General features: G+C 39.0%; 1 protein-coding gene across 3 annotated transcripts; it reads left to right on the top strand.

Annotated features, from left to right (window-relative positions):
• Nucleotides 1-5,374: 5,374 nt before the first annotated feature.
• LOC306897258 (complement C3-like) lies at nt 5,375-22,946 on the top strand. 3 transcript variants are annotated; one of them, XM_079461857.1, is made up of 40 exons: nt 5,375-5,462; nt 5,535-5,730; nt 6,653-6,818; nt 6,938-7,011; nt 7,097-7,185; nt 7,378-7,460; nt 7,539-7,626; nt 7,877-7,979; nt 8,095-8,215; nt 8,310-8,425; nt 8,534-8,680; nt 8,760-8,963; nt 9,699-9,890; nt 10,748-10,900; nt 11,116-11,245; nt 11,325-11,369; nt 11,512-11,614; nt 11,699-11,781; nt 11,859-11,998; nt 12,151-12,363; nt 12,508-12,568; nt 12,741-12,830; nt 13,166-13,369; nt 13,487-13,562; nt 13,670-13,829; nt 14,057-14,152; nt 14,308-14,464; nt 15,355-15,515; nt 15,754-15,912; nt 16,027-16,086; nt 16,169-16,259; nt 16,344-16,392; nt 16,504-16,579; nt 16,659-16,748; nt 16,847-16,952; nt 17,380-17,469; nt 17,574-17,654; nt 17,778-17,861; nt 17,949-18,078; nt 20,617-22,946. In XM_079461857.1, the coding sequence occupies exons 1-40, from the start codon at nt 5,392-5,394 to the stop codon at nt 20,756-20,758; spliced, it is 4,680 nt and encodes a 1,559-aa protein (XP_079317983.1). In that variant the 5' UTR covers nt 5,375-5,391; the 3' UTR covers nt 20,759-22,946. The 3 variants fall into 3 exon arrangements, with proteins under 3 accessions (XP_079317983.1, XP_079317984.1, XP_079317982.1); XM_079461858.1 differs by having other exon boundaries at nt 15,352-15,515; nt 17,383-17,469; XM_079461856.1 differs by having other exon boundaries at nt 15,352-15,515.
• The last annotated feature ends 140 nt before the right edge of the window (nt 22,947-23,086 follow it).

Raw genomic sequence — 23,086 nt, 5'->3', positions numbered from 1 at the left:
TCCAGGCATCTCACTTTGGCTACTAAACGTGATAGAACACGGGTACGCCCTGCAGTTCAGGGGCAGACCTCCCCGCTTCAGCGGTGTGGTTCCGTCGCTTACGTCAGCGCAAAACGCGCCTGTGTTGAGGTAGAAAATCTGCAGCCTGCTCGCGAAAGGAGCGATCGAGCGTGTCCCCCCAAACGAGCGGGAAAGCGGGTTTTACAGCCGGTATTTTGTAGTGCTCACGAGAGATGGTGGTCTGCGTCCGATTCTGGACTTGAGACCCGTCAACCGAGCGCTTCACAAGCGAGCGTTCAGAATGAGAACTCTAAAACAGATCCTGGCACAAGTGCGTCCTGGGGACTGGTTTGTATCCGTAGATCTGAAGGATGCGTACTTTCATGTTCAGATAGCCAAGCGCCACCGAAGGTTCCTGCGATTCGCATTCGAGGATTCAGGGTAACAATTTGCTGTCCTCCCATTTGGGGTGGCATTAGCTCCGCGCACATTCTCGAAGTGCGTGCTGCTTTGTCACTTGACATCCCTGGGGCTACGCGTGAACATGCAGAAGAGTAAACTCACGCCGAGTGAGTCTATAACGTATCTGGGGGTATGTTTCGACTCAGTGGAGATTCGTACATAAATCGCCAGGGAGGGATCCGTTCCGGAGCTCTTTTCAAACAGGCGGCGGGTCTCCTACTGTGGGCAGATCGGCATATACTCTCTATCAGAGCAGCGCATATCCCCGGTCATCTGAACCACGGAGCGGACATGCTTTCGAGGGAGGGGAATGGAGGCTTCATCCCGACACAGTCCTGTTAATTTGGGAACGCTTCGGGAAGGCGGAAGTTGGTCTATTCGCGACAAGCGAGAACGCACACTGCCCGTTGTATATCTCGCTGATCCACTCCCCCATGGGGAGCGACGCGCTGACGGTGCGTTGGCCGGTCGTTCGGCTTTACGCATTTCCTCCGGTGAAGATTTTACCCCTAGTGCTGTGAAAAATCAGAGAGGAGACGGCGTCCGGGATTCTCGTCGCTCCGTTTTGGCCGAATCAACCATGGTTTCCGGACCTGAGGGAGTTGTTGACGGCACCGCCGTGGCGGATTCCCCTCAGGAGAGACCTGTTGTCCCAAGTGAACGGCACGATTTGGCACCCCAACCCAGAGTTGTGGAACCTCCATGCCTGGCCGCTTCGGGTGTTCTAACTGCACTCCCTCAGCGTGTACTGGATACTATTTCGGAGTCTCGTGCACCGTCTTCCAGACGTTTATACGCTCTAAAATGGAGGATGTTTGCTAAATGGTGCAGCAGTAACAATATCGAATATATAAGCCAATCGAGACTGTTAAAACAAACCTGTTTCTTCTTAGCAACGGCCTGCTATAGTGTCTCTATTTTCTTTTCCAATGTTGTCACGTGCGCAGCGTACACAATCCGTCATGATCGCGGTTCAAAACATGGATTCTGAAATAGCTCGTTTGCTCAATCTAAACGCTAATGACAGCTAATTATTTAACGAACCTAGTAAATGATTTTTTGCAAATAATTCGGAAGATGATACCGAATGTCCAGAGACCAGCTTGACAAAAGAGGAAGCCCCGGAAGACGACGAATTCATTCAATGTTTGGATCACTTCGACTCCGTTATGGAAAATGATGCCATGAAGGAATACAAAGTTTTCACTGCATTTTATATGTTCTTGGTAAATTATTTTTATGAAATGTTGTGTGTATAAAGTTAAAGTTGTGATGAATCATTGGTGTAAGTTTCATTTATTTCCCATCATTAGTAATATGCGTTGCCAAGGACTACTTCTGGAAAACTTTAAAGATGATTTCTCAATATTTAGATTTTTCACACCCTCAGATTCCAGAATTTTAAATGAGTGTATCTCGGCCAAATATTGTCCTATCATAACAAACCATATATCAATAGAAAGCGTATTTAGTCAGCTGTCATGTGGTGTATAAATATCAATTTACCCATAAGGTTTTGTGGTCTAGGGTCACATATATTCTGTCTATCGTGGTTAAAGACTCCCAATAAAGATGTTCAAGATCAGATACAGTAACCCAAACGTTCAGAGACTACATTATTTATAATGGATTTGAAACTAAAACAAAAAGTTTTAGGTATATTAAATCAGTAAATTCAAGAAGATTTTAAGTCAATATTCTGTTTAATTTGTTTATATGTCATATAAATATAAAATATAAACATGTTACAGTATACACAGAATTCAACCAGCAGAATCAGAAGGAGAGTAAAAGTGATATTGAAGCGAAGACTTCTTTTTGTGAAATATCTTGCAAGTTTATTTGTTTCACGACGCCTTAAGGTGCACGGAAACAAGTTGTTTTGAAACAGTAGCATTAATTTCTTGAACTTGAAGGCACCAGCGAAATCTAATTGAATCCTTTTATAAAAAAAAGAGCCTTAAGGACGTCAATAAAACGATATTCTCCTGTCCGCTGACAAAATTCCTATTTAAAAGATATGCGTTCAAAACTGACAGTGTGCGCTACAAACAATTTAGAAATTTCATGACATCATGCTACACTTCAGCCGCTTGTCAAAGTTCTCTTCCAATCAAATTGGCTTTAGATTCAAAGAGTCCCGTCCCTTCAGTTGTGGAAGCGGCAACTCATATCAGCCACTTGTTTGTCTACACAGAATGTTATATGTCAAGACAACATGGAAGCGATCATATCCTTCATGAGTAAAGCAAAAGGGTGTACACCAATCTACTGTAAATAACAAGCTTGGAATGACACATTAGTGGTATCAAAGATATTCAATTTTATTTCCAATAGACTTTACACCACTGTGGCTCTTATGCTGTTAAATATCATTTACAAATAAATTTACTTTGACATCTGTTTAAAGCTGGACAAGTTTTTTTGTTTACACTGCTAAATATCTTTAAAATAGATAATAGTAATTTGACCTGTGTTTTATTTTGAAAACAGCCAGTAAATTAGATGATTCATTATATTATTATAACTGTGTAATGCACTTTTACCAACAAGCGCTGCGGATGTAACGAGACCTGTTTACCGGTTAAGTCACATGACATTTGATATATACCCTATTGTATTTAATTCTACTCTAGTGGAATTAGTGTCAGAGAGAAACTAACATAAAAAACAAAGAGTCTGCCCAATTAAAACAAACACTGATCACCATACTGATGACATCAAACGCTTTATTTTCAGTAAAACATGAACAGAACAGAATAACATAAGTAAATATGTTAATAGTGTTTGTGGAGTTGTGGCTGAAGTCTGTTGTTTTCTTTCATTCTGTTCTTGTTGTTTCTGTGTTCATCAGTGATTCTGCTAGTTATCATTTCATTATCTGATTGACTAAAACACTCAGTGTCACATTTTGTAGTATGCACACTAAGCAGTATTCATTTCATCTGGGCTAACCCATGTGGGGCCTACATGGAACCCTCGTTCGAAACCAGCTGAGGCCCAGAAGACAGCCCACATCCAACCCAACTGGTCCTCATGTGTCATTGCTGGCTGGGTAGGCCCAACACCGTAGTATGAGAAACATCCCCATATCATGATCCTTGAGCCACCATGCTTCACGTCTTGACAGTGTACTGTGGCTTAAATTCAGTGTCCTGAAGTCCTTGAACTCCACACTGCAATAACACAGAATAAGCAGCATGCATGTCATGAGCTCAGTTGCTTTTCTCTACTACACCTACTTAGTAAAATATTTTCCATATAAAAATAAAATTAATAATTTCTGAAAGAGTGATGGATCTGGTAAGTGATGTTGGACTGCTATTATTTTGAACATAACTGTATATATGAAGGGTCTTTAAAACTTTCAAATATCATGTTTTTTATTAAGTTAACATGTATTTCCGATCAAATCAAAACAGTCTTTCCTGTAGCAAAGTGGTAAGAGTGTGGCGCTAGCAATGCCAAGTCCATGGGTTCGATATACTTAGAAACATATATATAGGATAATGTAAATCGCTTTGGATAAAAGCGTCTGCCAAATGCATAAATGTAAATATAACAAACCAACTGCAGTTTGATTGATATTAATTGGACTCCACAATAAAAAAAAAAAAATTTTTGATTGTTTTGAGTTTTTGGAACCAAACTATTCATATTTAAATGACAGAATAAGTTCTTGCATGAAACTGTAGATGGCGCAGTCCTAAAGTCTTAACTTATCTGACACAATAATTACTACACAGTGAAGCTGATTTATAGATCTGCTACAAGGTGATCACATAAGATATGGGGGTTTATTCATATATGTTATATATGCAGCAGCAGCAGCATTCCTTATATGCACACAGCAGCATGCTGTGGATTTATTGGCAGAAGCAAGTCTTTGCACTTGCTCCGCCGCAGCAGCGTAGCAGATCTATTCCGTCAAGACCAAATTCTGTACAATTAAATGTCATGTACTCTACCATGCCAAACTTTCAGAGAGTTGTCATGACAGAAATATGCATATATTGGCTGCAATATAACAAAGCGTGAAAAATGTAAGGGGGTCTGAATATTTTCCATACCCACTCTATGTATACCCCACCAGCTTAGTATAATGTGTTTAGCAAATTGTGCTCAGTGATGTACTTTTGGTTATTTTGCTGTCGAGCATGATTGCATCTATTATTCCCCAATTTGTGAGTCGCTTTGGATAAAATGACTAAATATAGATGTAATGTGATGAAAGAGAACTACTTGTTGAAGTCCCCATGCCGGGCACACACATTTTTAAAATAGAATGACCCAGTTTGATAAACTATTTACAATAATGGCTGCAATATTCTTTTGAAAAAATGGGTATTGTGATTTTTTTATTTCATTGGGACTTTAACAAATACCACCTTATTGTAAAGTGCTACGGAATATATCTGAAGTTGCTGGTTGCTTAGTACCGCAACACAACCTCATGATAATTTATTATGATTTTAGGGTAAAATGGTGTCAGCTGCCATGACACTTCAAGTCAGAGAAGTTCTTTGTTGTGAATTCTCAGTGGTAAGAGCATGGTGTTAACAACACCAAGGTCGTGGGTTCGATCCCAGGGGAATTACACATAGTACTTAGAAACAAATGTATAGTATAATATAATGCTTTGGATTAAAGCGTCTGCCAAATACATAAATGTAAATGTAATGTAATGAATGCTGCTATGCGTTGCTGTCATTTCTGTTTCAATGGACTGGTCAATATTTTGCAAGATCAACACTGCAGTTGCCAAATTATCAAAGGTTGAATGTACACAACCGTTTACTGGAACTGAATAAGACGACTTTTAACCGTTCACATCATGAGTTGTTTATTAATCTTTTATTTACCTAACTGATGTAGAGTATAAATGTGCATGATGCTGCACAAACACGAACAGACACACAGTCCGTCAGGATGAATGTGCACCTGCTGTGGTCCACTATTGTTCTTCTCTCTTCACCTCTCCTCACATTATGTGACCCGCTGTGAGTATTCATAACACTATCAGCATCTAGATTGTAGATTGTATTTAAAAGAATGTGATTTTATCTTCTCAGATTCGTTCTGTCGGCTCCTAACTTGCTGAGGGTGGATTCCTCAGAGAACGTGTTTGTGGAGGCTCAGGATTATAATGGAGGAGATTTGAGTGTGAACATTATAGTGAAAAACTTCCCAAACAAAAACAATGATCTGTTGCACAAAACTGTGATCCTGACAAGGGAAAATAACTTCCAGGTCCTTACAGACATAAAGGTGACACATCTCTGTTCTGTGCACTTCTGCGAGCATGTAGGAATATAGTTAAAGATAGCGTATCCCCAGCAGTTTCTGACAATCTCATATTAATCTTGTGTGCCTATAGAGTAGTTGTCATAACTTCGAAGAGTATTTAGTTTTATCAAATCTATAAAAGAGAGAAACAGATGTCCGATAATTTCCAGAAAACACGAGCTGCTAGAGGAGGGACAAGTCGAGAGAGTGGGATGGAACTACAGCACGAGCAAGCAACACATCATCACGTTAATCCCTTAATCGTGTTTTGTACATTATGCACGTACACGCCGATTGCCAACAAAACACAAACTTATGACTTAGTTTGACTTATCGCGCGCAGTTCATGTCCGTCATTTATTAGCACTGGGACCACGCCAGTTTCAAACGATCTCCAGGGTTAAATTCACAGTTTATATAACATACATCACCGAAATGCTGTGAAAAAACAAACACAGTTAAACTTGACTTTCGCAAGAGTAATGAGCTGCAGCTCAGCACAGCCATCTTGACGCAGCGCAAACAACCCTGATGGTAAGCGGGTCTTGCTCGTCGGTTGGCTCGTGGGCGAGCTCTTTGGCCTTCGCCTTGCTTTTGACCAATAAAAGGAATAGGATCCCTTTGACGACACAGGGATCCAGAATTAGAAAAAAACTTTCCGAAACAATTTGGAGTGCTCTGGGTGTGTATCAAGTACAGAAATACTACGTCATACGTTTTTAACAAGTTGACCATGTTAAGCATGAGAAGCCAGCACGTTTAACAGTGTAAAGAAGGCAGAATGCATGACATAGCCTGATACCTGATCTTTATAGTTTTGTCACAGCAGCAAAACAAGTTTTGTGAATGATGTTGAACTTTTCAAATGCTTAAGTTTTCATTCTTTGCCATTTTGGTTGTGTAGATTCCTGCCAACAAAATGTTATTCGAGAGAGATGCGGAGAAGCAGTTTGTGTATTTACAGGCTGAATTTCCTTCTAAATCCCTTGAGAAAGTGGTCATGGTGTCATCTCAGTCGGGATATATATTTGTACAGACAGACAAACCCATCTACACACCTGCTAGCACAGGTAACATCAGCATGACATCAGTTACAACAAGTTTTGATGATTTTTCATTTATTCTCCACAGCTGAAGTAAACTATATACAGTGGATAATGATGCATGAATCTCTCAATCCTGTTTGTAGTTCAGTACCGGGTTTTCTCTCTGACTCCAAACCTGCTTCCACACAGTCAGTCTGAAATCTCAGTGGATATCATGGTACAAACTTCAATATGAGCTCACGGTTATTCTAGACACAAATACATCACATTTCATCAATATCTCATGAGACATTTCTTTAAAGAATCCACAAGGCATCACGGTTGCAACCGAAAAGGTTGCTCCAACGCAAGGGATGAAGTCTGGAAGATATCAAATCTCTGAATTTGCCAGGTTTGCTCATATATATCCCATTCAGCCTGAGGGGACACAAGTTAATTTAAATGATCATTATTGTCTGTATAAGAAAGATTAAAATAGCCCATCACTGTACATAGTGGATGTGAAATCTGTTTTTGTTTAAACTCTATTCGTGGTCTGACGTTTGTTTTAATGTTATAAAATCTAACATGTTTATGTTTTAAGTCCTGGGATCTGGAAGGTGATCACACGGTACGCAAACACCCCGCAGAAGACATTCACTGCAGACTTCGAGGTCAAGGAATACAGTAAGATTATGTCAACAAAACCAGCGTGTTGTGCAATATTGAGATTTGGTTTAATTAATAATTTGTTTTGGTTTGTAGTGCTTCCAACTTTTGAAGTCACATTAACCCTCGGGACGTCGTTCTTCTATGTTCGTGATTTGCGTCTAACAGTTGACATTACTGCAGAGTAAGAGGAACGACCCTTTCATTGCATGTAAATTTAATTTTAAGGAGTTTGGAGACAGTGAAATAACTTCAAGTTGTCTTGACGTTCCTGAGCTTTAACAGCAGTAAAAGTTGAAAGGTGTACATGAGCCCCCACATCAATTGTTCCTACAATTCTTGAATTTTGGAAAAGCTCATTATTGACCTGTGGCCGTGAGAGATGGTAGAGATCCTAGAAATGCTAAGGAATTAAAGACTGTATGTGTTTTTAGGTATCTGTTTGGGAAAAAGGTTGAGGGACAAGCGTTTGTGGTGTTTGGTGTGATGCATGGTGACAGTAAAACAAGTATCACCGCCTCTCTACAAAGAGTCCCAGTGAGCATTACAGACAAGCATGAACAAACCTGATCTTACAAATTCTGCTGTACTAAACAAATTCAGTTAACATTATACACATATTAATAATGCTCCCTGTCTGATATAAAAACAGATAGCTGAAGGAGAGGGTTCAGCAGATCTGACCAGGGACATGATCACTCAGACCTTTCCAGACATCAACCAGCTGGTTGGGAAATCAATCTATGTTTCGGTCAGCGTTTTAACAGAGACCGGTGAGATCAACACACTTTGTTTATCTGTTGTTTATTATGTTTATGTGTATGTGTCTATATACTGTCAACACAATGATGTGTGTGTGTTTTACAGGCGGTGAAATGGCGGAAGCACAAAAGAGAGGCATTCAGATTGTGACGTCACCATACACCATCCACTTCAAGAGAACACCTCAATTCTTCAAACCTGGAATGCTCTTTGACGTCTCGGTGTGAATCTAGACTAAAAGGATTAAACTGTGAAGATATTTATTATAAATCTGTGATCTTACTGGATGTTTTATTTGTTCCGTTATTTTTTTCTGTGCCTTCATAAAGGTTCACGTGACAAATCCTGACCAGACGCCCGCTAAAAGTGTGCAAGTGGAGGTCAACCCTGGAGGGATCATTGGTCGAACAAACGCCAATGGCATTGCGAAGGTCACCGTCAATTCTAAGAGTGATTCTACATTACTGCAGATCACCGTAAGACCGGCCTCATTGTTGATCTAGTTCAGGATATTCAATTGAAACTATTTGAACTGAATAGTTGAATACTTTTCAGGCAAAGACCACAGATCCAGAATTACGAGATGAACAGCAGGCAGTAAATACTATGACAGCTCAAGCGTACAGTCCCAAAAGCAACTCCCAAAACTACCTGCACGTGTTTATGGGTGCTCGGGAGCTGGAGATCGGTGATCAAATGATTGTCAATCTGATGACAAGAAAAAGTCAAGGAGCCAAAGATCAAGATTACACGTACATGGTGAGAGAAATTTGCTGTATGGTACAATGGTAAAGTGAAAACCGCCTGCACAGAACTTTTTATTCTTAAAAGGACAGTTCACCCAAAAATTAAAATTCTGTCATCATTTACTGTTGATGCCAGGTTGTTCCATACCAGTATACATGTCTTTGTTCTGCTAAAAACAAAGAAAATATTTTGAAGAATGTCAGTGACCGAACAGATCTCATAAACCATTGACTTCCATCGTATTTACTTTCCCTACTATGGCAGTAAATGGGGTATGTGATCTGTTTGGTTACTTGCATTCTTCAAAATAGTTATTTGTCTTTGAGAGAATTTTCATTTTGGGATAGTCTTTCCCTTTAAGGGGGATGCGTGGCAAGATAATGGAAGACAATGACCACTGCTACTGGTTTTGATCACACAATGTTTACAGATCAGTTAGAACTGCATTTGCAGGTCAGTACAGACACTGTAATATTAAACCTTTGCATGATTATAATCATAATAAATCCTGATTCCAACTCCATACAAAAGTGAGACTCCGAAGGCTTTAAAGTTCACAAGCTTACAATTACTTAATTCAATAGGTTGGCAAAACAAAGTAACGGCATAAACATGTCCAGTCAAAAATCACATTCTGTCCTATATTTGTAAATATATTTACAGTAATTTTATAATGACCACGTCAAGACTGGAAAAATCATATTGTATTTGAATACCCAGGTGTCTTTTTATTCATGTTATTTTCAGATCATCAGTAAAGGACAGATCGTGAAGGTGGACAGGTATAAGACAAGAGATCGAGATTTTGTCACTTTCTCCCTACCTGTGACCAAAGAAATGGTGCCGTCTTTCCGCTTTGTGGCGTATTATCATGTGGGATCAGATGAGGTGGTGTCTGACTCCGTTTGGGTTGATGTGAAGGACAGATGCACTGGAACAGTAAGTCCATTTACAAAGCTTTTCAATAGCTAGATATCACGCATCAGCAGAAGTTATTAACAACGTGAGATATTCATGTAGTTCAGACCTCTGGCATGAACAATAAAGTTATTGGTTTAAAGCGGCCCTAACTCAGACAGTTTCTGCATATCTCATGTTAATCTTGAGTACTTACGGAATAGTATATTTAGTTTGATCACATTTATAAAAGACACATACAGCTATACGATTATTTTCGAAAACATGCGAGGCGTGTGGGGGGAAGGGGGGCGGAACTAAAGCACATGTGCACACATTGCCAAGAAAACCGCTTCACTTACCGCCTGTGGTTCATGTCTAGAATCTTTAAGCGCTTGGACCGCCTCTCCGTCTATCAGTTACAAACAATCTCCAAATCCAGCGTTATATCCAACGTTCATATAACATTCATTGCCCAAATGCAGCGAACAAACAACACAGCTGAACTTTGCGGGCAAAGTGCTCTCTCTCTTTCCTGCACACAAGTGAAATTGACTTGTGCGCATACTCCTTCTCCCGCTCTCCATGGTTGATGCATGGGCGTGCATGCTTTTCCGGGAGAATTGTCCAATAAGGGACTAAGATTTGATCTTGTTGTCAACTTTCCGAAACCTGTATAAACACTGAAGGAGTGTATAGAGCACAGAAATACTACGTAATATGTTCAAACTCGTTTTTTGACAAGTTTACCATGTTAAGCATGAGAAGGCAACACGTTTAACAACTCATAAGTTAAATAAGTTTAAGAACTCATAATGCATGACACACCGTTGCACCTCCCCTTTAAGCTGACACTACATGACATCATATTCAACCCGTCTTTGTCTCTAATTCAACAGCTCAGTCTTGAGGTGTATAAAAAGTTCCGCAATTATCGTCCGGGTGATTATTTCAGCTTGCGGATAACCGGAGACCCCGGAGCTAATGTTGGGCTGGTGATGGTTGATAAGGCTGTGCATATCCTCAACAAGCACAAACTCACACAGTCAAAGGTGACACATCTTCATCAAGCTAAATAAAGCAAACGCAAAAAACGTATTTACATTTGTCAGACGCTTTTATACAAAGTGCCTTACATTGCATGATACTATACAAGAATGTGCAATCCCCTAGGATCGCACCCTCAACATAAGCATTGCTAGCGCCATGCTCTTACCACTGCGCTACAGGAAATCTTTACCTTTGATAACTGGTTTGCTGTGTGTAGATCTGGGACGTGATTGAGAAACATGACACAGGTTGTACAGCGGGCAGTGGAAGAGACAGTATGGGGGTTTTCTATGATGCTGGTTTGATGTTTGAGTCCAGCACCGCTGGAGGAACCACCTCCAGAACAAGTACTTTTTCAGATAATAAAATTACTTGGATATTTATATAAACTACAGTATAATTTCTGTGTCTATAATTTTTTTCTAGTGAACGAGTGCCCTACTGCTTCAAAGAGAAGACGGAGATCAGAAGGTGAGAACCATGCAAATCTAAAAGATCTCCTTTTTACTTTTTCAAAAGTTTAAACTGGTCCCCAAACCTTTCCTATTTTAAGTTTGGTAACCAATGATATGATTTAACATACAACAGTATCAGTCAAAATTCTATTTTACAGAAGAGTATTATTCAGACCCTGATGAAATTTTGACACGGACGCTGTTCCATGAGAGCTGGCTTTGGGAGGAGGTGACTGTTCCTCAATGCCAAGACGAAACCTGGTAAGTAGTAGACTGACCTGTAGAACAAAATACATTTTCAGCTGTGTGTAAAAAAGATTATCTCCTCATTTTCTCAAATACCAGCATGCTATCAATAGACAGAGTCTTCCTGAAAGAATCCATCACAACCTGGCAAATCTTAGCCATCAGCTTGTCAAACACAAACGGTGAGTTGAAGGTTTATATGTTCAACAGTACACTATGCGGTTATGTAACATTTTCGCTCCTGTTGTCTTTCCCAAAGGTATCTGTGTGGCAGATCCTCTGGAGATGGTGTTTTTTAAGATGTTTTTCATCGACCTCAAGATGCCGTATTCGGCCGTTCGCAACGAGCAGCTGGAAATCAAAGCCATCGTTCACAATTGCACACCAGATAAAATAAAGGTAATTCTTTCTGCTGAACGTTTTATTTTTCAGTCGTTCTTACATCTGCCACTGTCTTCTTCACATCTTATTAACATAATCTCTTTATTTTTTTATATTTCAGTTTAATGTATCCCTCAAAAAATGAAAATGCACGGTCTCATTTTCAACAGGTTCGTGTGGAGTTTATGGAGACAGAACACATTTGCAGCGCTGCCAGTAAGAAGCGTAAATACAGAACAATATTAGAAGTCGAAGGATCTTCTAGTAGATCCGTTCCATTCGTGATCATTCCCATGGAGTTGGGCGAACATCAGATTGAGGTGAAGGCTCTGGAGTACGATTCTTTCTACACTGATGGAGAGGAAAAGACCCTGAATGTCGTGGTAAGTCTGACGGATAATTCAAGCATTGTTATTTATTTGTTGATTGTAACATGATAAATTAACGTGGACCTGAGGAAGCAATTCTCATTTGGAATATATAATGCTGAAAAAGATGTCAGGTCGATAACTCCTTTTCTCCTTCAGTCCGAAGGTGTCCGACAAGTGTTGAGGGAGAAAACTGTGGAGCTTAATCCGGCGAAGCATGGTGAGAACAATAATATCATAAATGCAATTAAACACCTTGAAAGGACAACATGTTTGACATCAGTAACATGTGATATGCTGTTTTCTTAATCTGTACTTTAAATACAATTCCAAATGTCCTTATTAGTAGTACTCATTCCAGGCGATCTCTCACTTTTTCATCCTATTTGAAGCCGATGGAGAACAACATGAAGTAATAAAAACTTCCTCTCCAGTTGATCGGGTTCCTGACACACCTGCCAGCATTCTCATCACAGTAACCGGTAATGATGAAATGAAAAGTTACTCGAACAAGAGCCATCTTGAGGATGAACAAGCATGACCACACAAGATTCACAAACTTAACACACAACATTTTAACAAGGCAAATATGAGGGTTTAAATACAAAACTATATATAACACATGATGACGAGACAGAACTAACAAACAGGAACCAATGAACAAACTGAACTGATATACACACGACAAGGTATAGGTAAAATGATCATTTTTGTTCATTCTGTGAGCTACTCATATTTCTCCCAATTTGTTTCTATGTGGAATGGTCTCTTCATTTCACTCAAGCTGTATGATATAGGTCAAATTCGTCCCATTCAGGTGAGGAGACGCCTCAAATGGTCGAGCAGGCCATTAATGGAGATTTTATGGGTCGATTCATTTACCAACCCACCGGGAGTGCAGAGGGAACTATGATGCACATGACTCTACCTCTCATTGCCACTCATTATCTGGACAGCACCAATCAGTGGGACAAGGTCGGCCTGGACAGACGAACTGAAGCCATCAACTATATAACCACAGGTCAAAAGATGGCGACTAATTAAAACGATGCGTTTACTTGAATCTAAATTTGCTAAAAGATGCAGAGACACGTTTGAATAAAAGCAAATGTACAATCTCTTACCCTTTTTTATTAAGGTTATCAGAGGGAGCTGGCCTACCGCAAATCTGATGGGTCTTACGCTGCCTTCGTTAGTAGACCGAGCAGCACCTGGTAAAAGTTTACATTTTTAATAAACATTCTGTAGAGGTTTTCGTTCTGTCATACCATATTAAAACAATTTTTATGCTGTATGTTATGCTTTATCCATTCTGTTAAAGGTTGACGGCATACGTGGCTAAAATCTTTGCTATGGCCAGTGAGCTCATTGCTGTAGATGAAAATGTACTCTGCAGCGCCCTCAAGTGGCTGGTTCTCAACAAACAACTGTCAGATGGATCTTTTAAAGAGGATTCACCTGTAATTCATGGGGAGATGGTTGTAAGTTACACTTTGTTTGAACTTATCTACATGGCTGGGGACAAACCATAATAACAGACACAGAGATGTTTTTTTCCTGCCGTTGCAACTGACTTGGTTTTATTTGAATAGTTTTGTGTTGTGTGTATTTTCATGACCTATAGTGCACATGCTCTATTTGATTATTCACGTTGAGCCCTGAGAATACTTGAACGTGTTTACAAAAGTCATTTTGTGCTTTGTTTCAGGGTGATGTATATGGGAACGATGGAGACGCTTCTCTGACTGCGTTTGTTCTCATCGCCATGCAAGAGAGCAGCGAGTTTTGTGCCAGATCAGTTTATGTACGTGTTGCATTCTTTACAGTTCTGTCATGATAACGCTTGGAGGGTTTAGCATAGTAGTGTGCATGACATATAAATGTATTTGGTCTTGGCGGAATAGATCTGCTGCTGCTGCTGCTGCTCACAATTTTGACCTCCTATACATATCTTTACAGCATCTTCATGACAGTATGAGAAAGGCCGGTGGCTATCTGGAAGGTAAACTTCTCAAACTGAGCAATCCGTACGCTGTGGCTATGACGTCCTACGCCATGGCCAACCTGAAAAAACTCAATAAAGATGTGTTGATGAAGCATTCCACTAAACAGGAGGGTTAGTAGTGTATACAAGCTTTAACAGAACGTCTTGGTTTACTTGACTGTAACCCTTTTCCCTTAAAAAGCGAGAACGAGAGTATTCTTTGTTCGACCAGTTACATTTAGTCATTTAGCAGATGCTTTTATCCAAAGCGACTTACAAAGTATTCAGGGAGAAATAAGCAATATGTCATACAGGAGCAATAATACGATAGGTGCTAATACAAAGTTACCAGTTTTAACAAAAGCTAAACCTGTTGAGTGAAAGAGAGAGGGTTATTTTTCTTTTTTTGGCTGTCAAGTATTCACAGAAGAGATGTGTTTTAAGTCGTTTTTTGAAGGTTGTGAGAGATGTGGTTGACCGGACAGAGTTAGGAAGAATGTTCCACCAAGTAGGAGTTGTGAAGGAGAATGAGCGGGAAAGCAATTTTCTGCCCTTATGAGAAAGCAATACAAGACGCCACTCGTTTGCTGAATGCAGGGTTCTTGATGGGGTGTAGGAGGGTGTGAAAGTATGCAGGCGCAGATCCAGTGATAGTCCTGTAGTCAAGCATCAGTGACTTGAATTGGATCCGGGCTTCAACTGGTAGCCAGTGGAGAGAGATGAAAAGGGGTGTTACATAAGCCCTTTTGGGCTCCACGATCTCACCATAGCGCTTTGAAATGCAGTAGCTTTTGATAGGGAAAATAATAACTCGCATAAATTCAGAAATCTGATGGTGTCATTTATGTTCATTTAATACATTAGCAACTGTTTTTTTATAATGTTAACAGTAACTTCTGGCATGAAAGATGCTTGTCATTTACACGTTCTGAAGTCAGTTGTAATATCAGTAACAGTATGAATAAGAAGAAAAATAGTGACATATTCCTGGACATGTTTGTGTTTTGTCTTTTAAAAAGCAGGCACTGCTTGGATCGTCCCGGGACAACAATATCATTCTATAGAGGCCACAGCTTATGCCGTGCTGGCCCTCATAAAAGCAAAAGATTACGACAAAACAGGAGAAGCCGTGCACTGGCTGGCCAGACAACAATCTAACTATGGCAGTTATGCCACAACACAGGTAAACCAACAAGTTACTTGACAATTCTTAAACTCAAAATGGAATGGTGAGAGTAAGCTGTTGGCTGCAATTTGCAACCTCAACAATAGATGCCGCTAAAATCTTCAGATTCCTTCTTTAAAATTGCAGTGCATGAATGCAAAAGAAGACATTAGTATGAGATATAAGCTGCTATTTACAGATTTAATTCATGGAAAGAAAAATTGTTTAATTAGAAGACTTCACCTGTCTGTTGTAGGCGACCATTATGGTGTTCCAGGCAGTTGCTGAATACCGAACGCAGGTCATGAAAGAGAATGATTTCAATCTGTACGTGGAGGTGTTTGTGGAAGGAAGAAGCAGACCAACCAGGTGGCGTTTCAGAAAAGATAACCTGCACGTTACACATTCGAAAAAGGTGAGAAGTCGTTCAGACATCAGTGGCAGCACAATCGCTCGACAGCTTGAATGATGATAAAATAGTCCATGAAGCAAATATTTATGCCTGAAAAATGTGTGTGTCTCTCAACAGATTGATCTCAATAAGAACTTCAACGTAACGGCTAAAGGAACTGGAACAGCCACTCTCTCAGTGAGTTGACATGTACAGTCATCACATTCATGTTTATATACAGAAAGTGTGTGACACGAGTGATACCTGTGTCTGTTTTCAGGTGGTCTGGCTGTACTACGCAAAACCTGATGATAATGTTAATAATTGTAACCCGTTTGATCTAAGTGTTAAAATTGCACAAGATCATGAAGGTAGGTTTAACAAAGAATGCATATGTCCTACATTTATTTCTAAACTAAAGCCTTTCATCATTTTTATGTCTTTATTCATTATAGTAAGCTATGCCAGAGCCCTTGAGAGCTACACTCTCACTTTGGAATTGTTGTAAGTTAATTTATTGAAATATTTAAGGAGTATTTTATATTATTTTATAAATATAAATCCAAATCTGGAAGAAGTTATAATAGTAAAAAGAGCTTTTATTTGTCTTGACAGAAGAGACGCCAGCATGAGTATACTGCATGTGGGTTTACTGACAGGGTTCATAGTGGATGAAAGAGATCTCGCAAAGGTACTGTCATGAAGAACTCAAGCAGCGATGCCTTATTTAAATAAATGAACTGACTTTTTTAAACAATTATATTTAACAGTTGGCCACGGTCAAAGACAGATTCATTCAGAAATTTGAGATGAACAGAGATAACTCAGAGCAAGGGTCCCTCCTCCTCTACTTCAATAAGGTATTTGAGCCGACCATGTCAGACTTTGTTTTCATGCTTTATACACTAAGTTTCTTTTGTAGTTTACTGTCGGATGTTGCCATCCTCTGCCTCAATAGGTTTCTCACAGAGAAAGAGTTAGAATCGCCTTCAGATTGCACAAGGTCAATAAAGTGGGTTGGCTTCAACCTGCTGCAGTCACCGTCTATGAATATTATTCACCAGGTGAGATATTGACACACACACACAGTTCTCTAGATCATCTCTTAATTTAAAGTGGCCCTAACTCACACAGTTTCGCGAACATAGTGCTCTCTCTCTCTCTCTCTCTCTCCCTCTCTCTCTCCTTCACACACGTGAAATTGACTCAAAGCGAATGCTCCTTCTCCCGCGCTCCATAGTTGATGCATGGGCGTACCGTGTGCTTTTCCTGGACAATTGTCCAATAAGAGACTGAGAAAAGTTGTTACGTAATGATTTTTCATGTTTGAAAAAAACTCTCTGAAACCTGTACAAACCCTGGGGGAGTGTATTGACCACAGAAATAATACATAATATGTTAAGAAAAAGACAACACGTTTAACATTTTGTAAAAAAATCAGAAAGCAGGACACACAGTTGCACAACCCCTTTAACTCTTGTCTTTTCTCAGAAGCACACTGTACGAAGTTCTACCACCCTGATAAAGTGGACGGTGCTCTGACCAGATTATGTCATGGAGATGTGTGTCAGTGTGCTGAAGGTACAGTCAATAGACACGTACTGCGTACTATGAATATGGCCAATTTTAAAGGATGAAATATTTGTGTTGGTGTGTGTGTGTGCATATAAACTGTTTTTACACAGAAAACTGCAGTTATCAGAATAAAAACAAGATCGAAGCAGATCAACGTCTGGAAAAGGCTTGCGGAGCAAGCGTGGATTATGGTATACATTTTCATTAGTGTGTGTTCATTGTTTTCTGCAGTGGGTCAGATGCAACACAAAAGATTTGGCCACTAAAATATATTTTACCGGACTGGTAAAAATAATAATGTATGTATTTCACAGTTTATAAAGTCACAGTGGAGGGGATGAATCCGGGGACACACACAGACGTCTATAATATGAAGGTGAATCAAGTCTTAAAAGAAGGTATGGTTCATTCATCCTGTGTCTATCAGTGCATTTTGAAATCAACACTGTACTGAGTGTTAAAGTTGAACTGTGACCGTCCTACAGGAATTTGTGAGGATGTGAAAGAGCAGCATGTGCAAACCTTCCTGGCTTCTTCCATCTGCAGAAATTCTTTGGGATTATTACATGGCAAGTCGTACCTCATCATGGGTAAAACAGGGATTTTCCCAAAGGGGTAAGTCTGCAGTAAATGTTTGTCACTGTAACTGAGTAGAGGTGAGTCCCCAAAGCATCATACGTGGGCAAAGATAGAAGACTCTCGTAAAAACTTGTAAAGCAACTTTAAATAAAGCTCAAAAAAAAGATCAAAACCAATCATCTTATTTGGGTGAATCAAATTTCGAGTGGCCTATTCATAAAGAGAGTAATTTACTGCTTCCTAAAAGGATGTTTTATGTCACCTACTGCTACTGGTACCTACTGATTCTTCTCAATTAAGTTTTACATTTACCTGCGAATTGCAACCAATGGCTCTCTCCAACCCTCATCCCTCCCTTTCAAAGCACTACGGTGGCTGACCTAGAACTAAGATGTCATCACTTTTCCGCTTCTTTGCCGAAAGAGATAATGTTTTTAGAAAACGTGACTCTCGAGCACTTTGTCCGTTTAGGGCTACTGTAGAAACAACATGTAGAATTCCATCAGGGGCGTTTCCTCCGAGGAGGCAAGGGAGGCAGTGCCTCCCCTCCCCCTCGAAAATAATCGAATGAGAATATTATTAACAGTTCAGAAATAAAATAGGACAGCTGATAGAATATATTAAGCGAAACTCGAAAGAAATCCAAAGGGAGGCAGCGTTTCTCTTGCCTCCTCTAAGCTCATTGACTTTACATATAACCCCTAAAGCGTGCCGTGAGTTTGAGTGGGGGTAATTGAAAAGAATGGAGAAAAGTCACGTGAGAGGAGGCAATGCCTCCAACGGGCTATGATTGGATTAACTCATCAGCGAGATCCCGCCTTCCTGCTCGTCTTCGTCATTCATTTTAAACTGCGGGCGCTAAATTAGATTGAACGTTAATTAAATTGTTTTATTAGTTGTATTAATCGGAGTTTAGGATTCGTTTCGCAGATGGCGGAGGCAGAGGAGTTATCGATTGTTGACAGAATATTACGTGGTTCAGATTTGTTCAAAAACGTTTGCTTGTGATCAGGCTTGCTCAGGATAAGAGCAAGTTTAAAGTAAGTCACATCTATTTGATTTGATCTCTTAAATGCTTTGAATATTTCTGGGACTGCTAATAATTAAATTGATGGTATTGGTAATGATCAGGGCCAGACGGAATGCGCGTCCGCGGACCACGGGTACCCGCGGATATTTCCGCGGAAGAGTAAGCATCAAGTAGGCTACTCTGCTGTTTAGTGTTTCAATCTGATGATTTTATGGCGTGATCGATTCCAAAGACATCCACAGTCTACTTCTCAAGCGAATCTAATAGATCGTAATCGTTTCTAAAATAGGCTACAGAACAAGCGAATTTTACCTCAAGCAAAGCAAAAGTAAAACTAATGAAGCAATCTGTCTATATAAATGTCCACACGATATGGTTGTCGTGTTCGTATTGCATCACATGTTTTTGTTGATAAAAGCAAGCTTAGCCTACACATAAAACTTGGGTTTAAGAAGCGCTGCGTAATCAGACGCAGTAAACTCACACACAATAATGCAATGAGCGAACAAGTTTATTAAAGCGCTTATGTTTTTTTCCACATAAATTCCTTTCTTCTTCATCTCATGTGCTGAGACAGTAACACTGAAAGATCCATTAAAGTAGTCAAAAACACGACTGAGATCGTCATAGTTTAAAGCTGTGAACAGCATTTACATGTATGATCGTCATTATAAAAATATGTCATTCTGCATGTTAAATGTATATTATAAATAAACAAGTAGGTCTATATTCAATAATGGTGTTTATAAAACATGTTGATAACGTTTTTATTTAGGTTTAATTGCAATTTTGACAGCTGATTTGTAAATGCTTTTATTTTGTAAAGTTTAAAGGCCCATTCTCTCAAATCTTTTAACAAATTTATTTTAAAACCTTTTTTCAACTTATAACATATTTCAAACAATATAAAAACTATTCGGCAGATTAAGAAAAAAATTCTGCGCAGAATTAACAAAAAAAGTCTGCAGATTCCGTCTGGCCCTGGTAATGATGTAATTCTTATATAGGAAATATAGTACCAGAGGAAGATGAAGGTGGTGTTGATGTACCTTTTCCCAAAGCAGGAACTACAAAAATCAGAAGTACATACTGTAATGAACTTGTAGTAATTAAAAGGAATTTTTCACACATAAACACTGAAATGACTGACAAACGCACTTGTTAATAGTACAGAGATGAACAAAAATTACATGGGTAGAAATCTGCCTCCTCATTTTTTAAGTCCACCGCACACCACTGAATTCCATGTAAGGTGACTATGTGTATGTAGATAGAAATAGATCATTCTAAGGTAATATAAACATAACCCATCATTATGTATGGTCTTTATACACTTCTGAAGATACAGTTATGTATATTTGTCATAGAGTATTCTTGTGACCTAACCGCGTGTCTTATTACTTTTAAGAACTGGCTCTTTTAACAGCAGCCAGTGTTAATGACGAGGCTTCAAATGTGGAAATGTGGGCTTCCCTGGTCTCTGTAAAATACATTTTTTTCTTCAGTTTCTCAATAACTCATCGTCACTTCTCTGACGTTTACAGACTGGAGTTCATTCTGGGTGAGCAGACGTGGATCGAGTACTGGCCAACAAGAGAGGAGAGCATGACATCAGAACACAGGGACAGATATGTGGGCATCCTTGAACTCAGCAATAATCTCCTTACACAAGGATGTACTGAATAACAAGCATTTCTTCATTTGATCAGACGATCATATATTCTGTCTATCGTGGATAAAGACTCCAAATAAAGATGTTCAAGATCAGATACAGTAACCCAAACGTTCAGACACTACATTATTCATGTATGAATAATGGATTGGAAACTAAAACAAAAAGTTTTAGGTATATTAAATCAGTAAATTCAAAAAGATTTTAAGTCAATAATATTCTGTTTAATTTGTTTATATGTCATATAAATATAAAATATAAACATGTTACAGTATACACAGAAATCAACCTGCAGAATCAGAAGGAGAGTAAAAGTGATATTGAAGTGAAGACTTCTTTTTGTGAAATATCTTGCAAGTTTATTTGTTTCACGACGCCTTAAGGTGCACGGAAACAAGTTGTTTGAAACAGTAGTATTTATTTCTTGAACTTTAAGCACCAGCGAAATCTAATTGAATCCTTTTATAAAAAAAAGAGCCATGAGGACGCCGATATTCTCCTGTCCGCTGACAAAATTCCTATTTAAAAGATAAGCATTCAAAACTAACAGTGTGCGCTCCAAACAATTTAGAAATTTCATGACATCATGCTACACTTCAGCCGCTTGTCAAAGTTCTCTTCCAATCAAATTGGCTTTAGATTCAAATAGTCCCCTCCCTTCAGTTGTGGAAGCGGCAACTCATATCAGCCACTTGTTTGTCTACACAGAATGTTATATGTCAAGACAACATGGAAGCGATCATATCCTTGATGAGTAAAGGAAAAGACAACCGCCAGTGTACACCAACCTACTGTAAATAACAAAGCTTGGAATGACACATTAGTGGTATCACTGATCTTCCATTTTATTCAACACATTAAAGGAGAAGATAAGAAAGAGCAAAAGCAAACAATGTGTGTGAATACTTTAGTCAGTAAAGTTAAATAGAGCTACTTAGTATCTGATCTCTACAGCTGTGTCTGTCATTTACACTTAAATATGCACAGTGTTCTTTCATATCTATCTATATTCCTCAAGTTTTTTTGTTTACACTGCTAAATATCTTTAAAATAGATAATAGTAAATTGACCTGTGTTTTATTTTGAAAACAGCCAGTAAATTAGATGATTCATTATATTATTATAACTGTGTAATACACTTTTACTAACAAGCGCTGCGGACCTGTTTACCAGTTAAGTCACATGACATTTGATATATACCCTATTGTATTTAATTCTACTCTAGTGGAATTAGTGTCAGAGAGAAACTAACATAAAAAACAAAGAGTCTGCCCAATAAAAACAAACACTGATCACCATACTGATGACATCAAACGCTTTATTTTCAGTAAAACATGAACAGAACAGAATAACATAAATAAGTAAATATGTTAATAGTGTTTGTGGAGTTGTGGCTAAAGTCTGTTGTAGTTGTTGTTTTCTTTCATTCTGTTCTTGTTGTTTCTGTGTTCATCAGTGATTCTGCTAGTTATCATTTGATTATCTCATTGACTAAAACACTCAGTGTCACATTTTGTAGTATGCACACTAAGCAGTATTCATTTCATCTGGGCTAACCCATGTGGGGCCTACATGGAACCCTCGTTCGAAACCAGCTGAGGCCCAGAAGACAGCCCACATCCAACCCAACTGGGCCTCATGTGTCATTGCTGGCTGGGTAGGCCCAACACCGTAGTATGAGAAACATCCCCATATCATGATCCTTGAGCCACCATGCTTCACGTCTTGACAGTGTACTGTGGCTTAAATTCAGTTTCCTGAAGTCCTTGAACTCCACACTGCAATAACACAGAATAAGCAGCATGCATGTCATGAGCTCAGTTGCTTTTCTCTACTACACCTACTTAGTAAAATATTTTCCATATAAAAATAAAATTAATAATTTCTGAAAGAGTGATGGATCTGGTAAGTGATGTTGGACTGCTATTATTTTGAACATAACTGTATATATGAAGGGTCTTTCAAACTTTCAAATATCATGTTTTTTATTATGTTAACATGTATTTTCAAATCAGTCTTTCCTGTAGCTAAGTGGTAAGAGTGTGGCGCTAGCAATGCCAAGTCCATGGGTTCGACATAAATATAGGATAATGTAAATCGCTTTGGATAAAAGCGTCTGCCAAATGCATAAATGTAAATGTAACAAACCAACTGCAGTTTGATTGATATTAATTGGACTGCACAATAAAAAACTTAATTTATGATTGTTTTTTAAATTTGAGTTCTTGGAACCAAACTATTCATATTTAAATGACAGAATAAGTGTAAGTATAAAGGTAAAATGGTGTCAGCTGCCATGACACTTCAAGTCAGAGAAGTTCTTTGTTGTGAATTCTCAGTGG

The sequence above is a fragment of the Barbatula barbatula genome, assembly GCF_947034865.1.
Source record: "Barbatula barbatula genome assembly, chromosome: 8".
NCBI lineage: Eukaryota > Metazoa > Chordata > Actinopteri > Cypriniformes > Nemacheilidae > Barbatula > Barbatula barbatula.
This window is presented reverse-complemented; position numbering and strand designations above follow the sequence as displayed.

Excerpts from the sequence above, each read along its gene's own strand:
- LOC306897258 (XM_079461856.1), top strand. The coding sequence starts at position 5,392 with ATGAATGTGCACCTGCTGTGGTCCACTATTGTTCTTCTCTCTTCACCT. Across the intron at positions 7,186-7,377 it reads CAAATCTCTGAATTTGCCAG|TCCTGGGATCTGGAAGGTGA; the intron begins GTTTGCTCATAT and ends TTATGTTTTAAG. Across the intron at positions 9,891-10,747 it reads AGGACAGATGCACTGGAACA|CTCAGTCTTGAGGTGTATAA; the intron begins GTAAGTCCATTT and ends CTAATTCAACAG.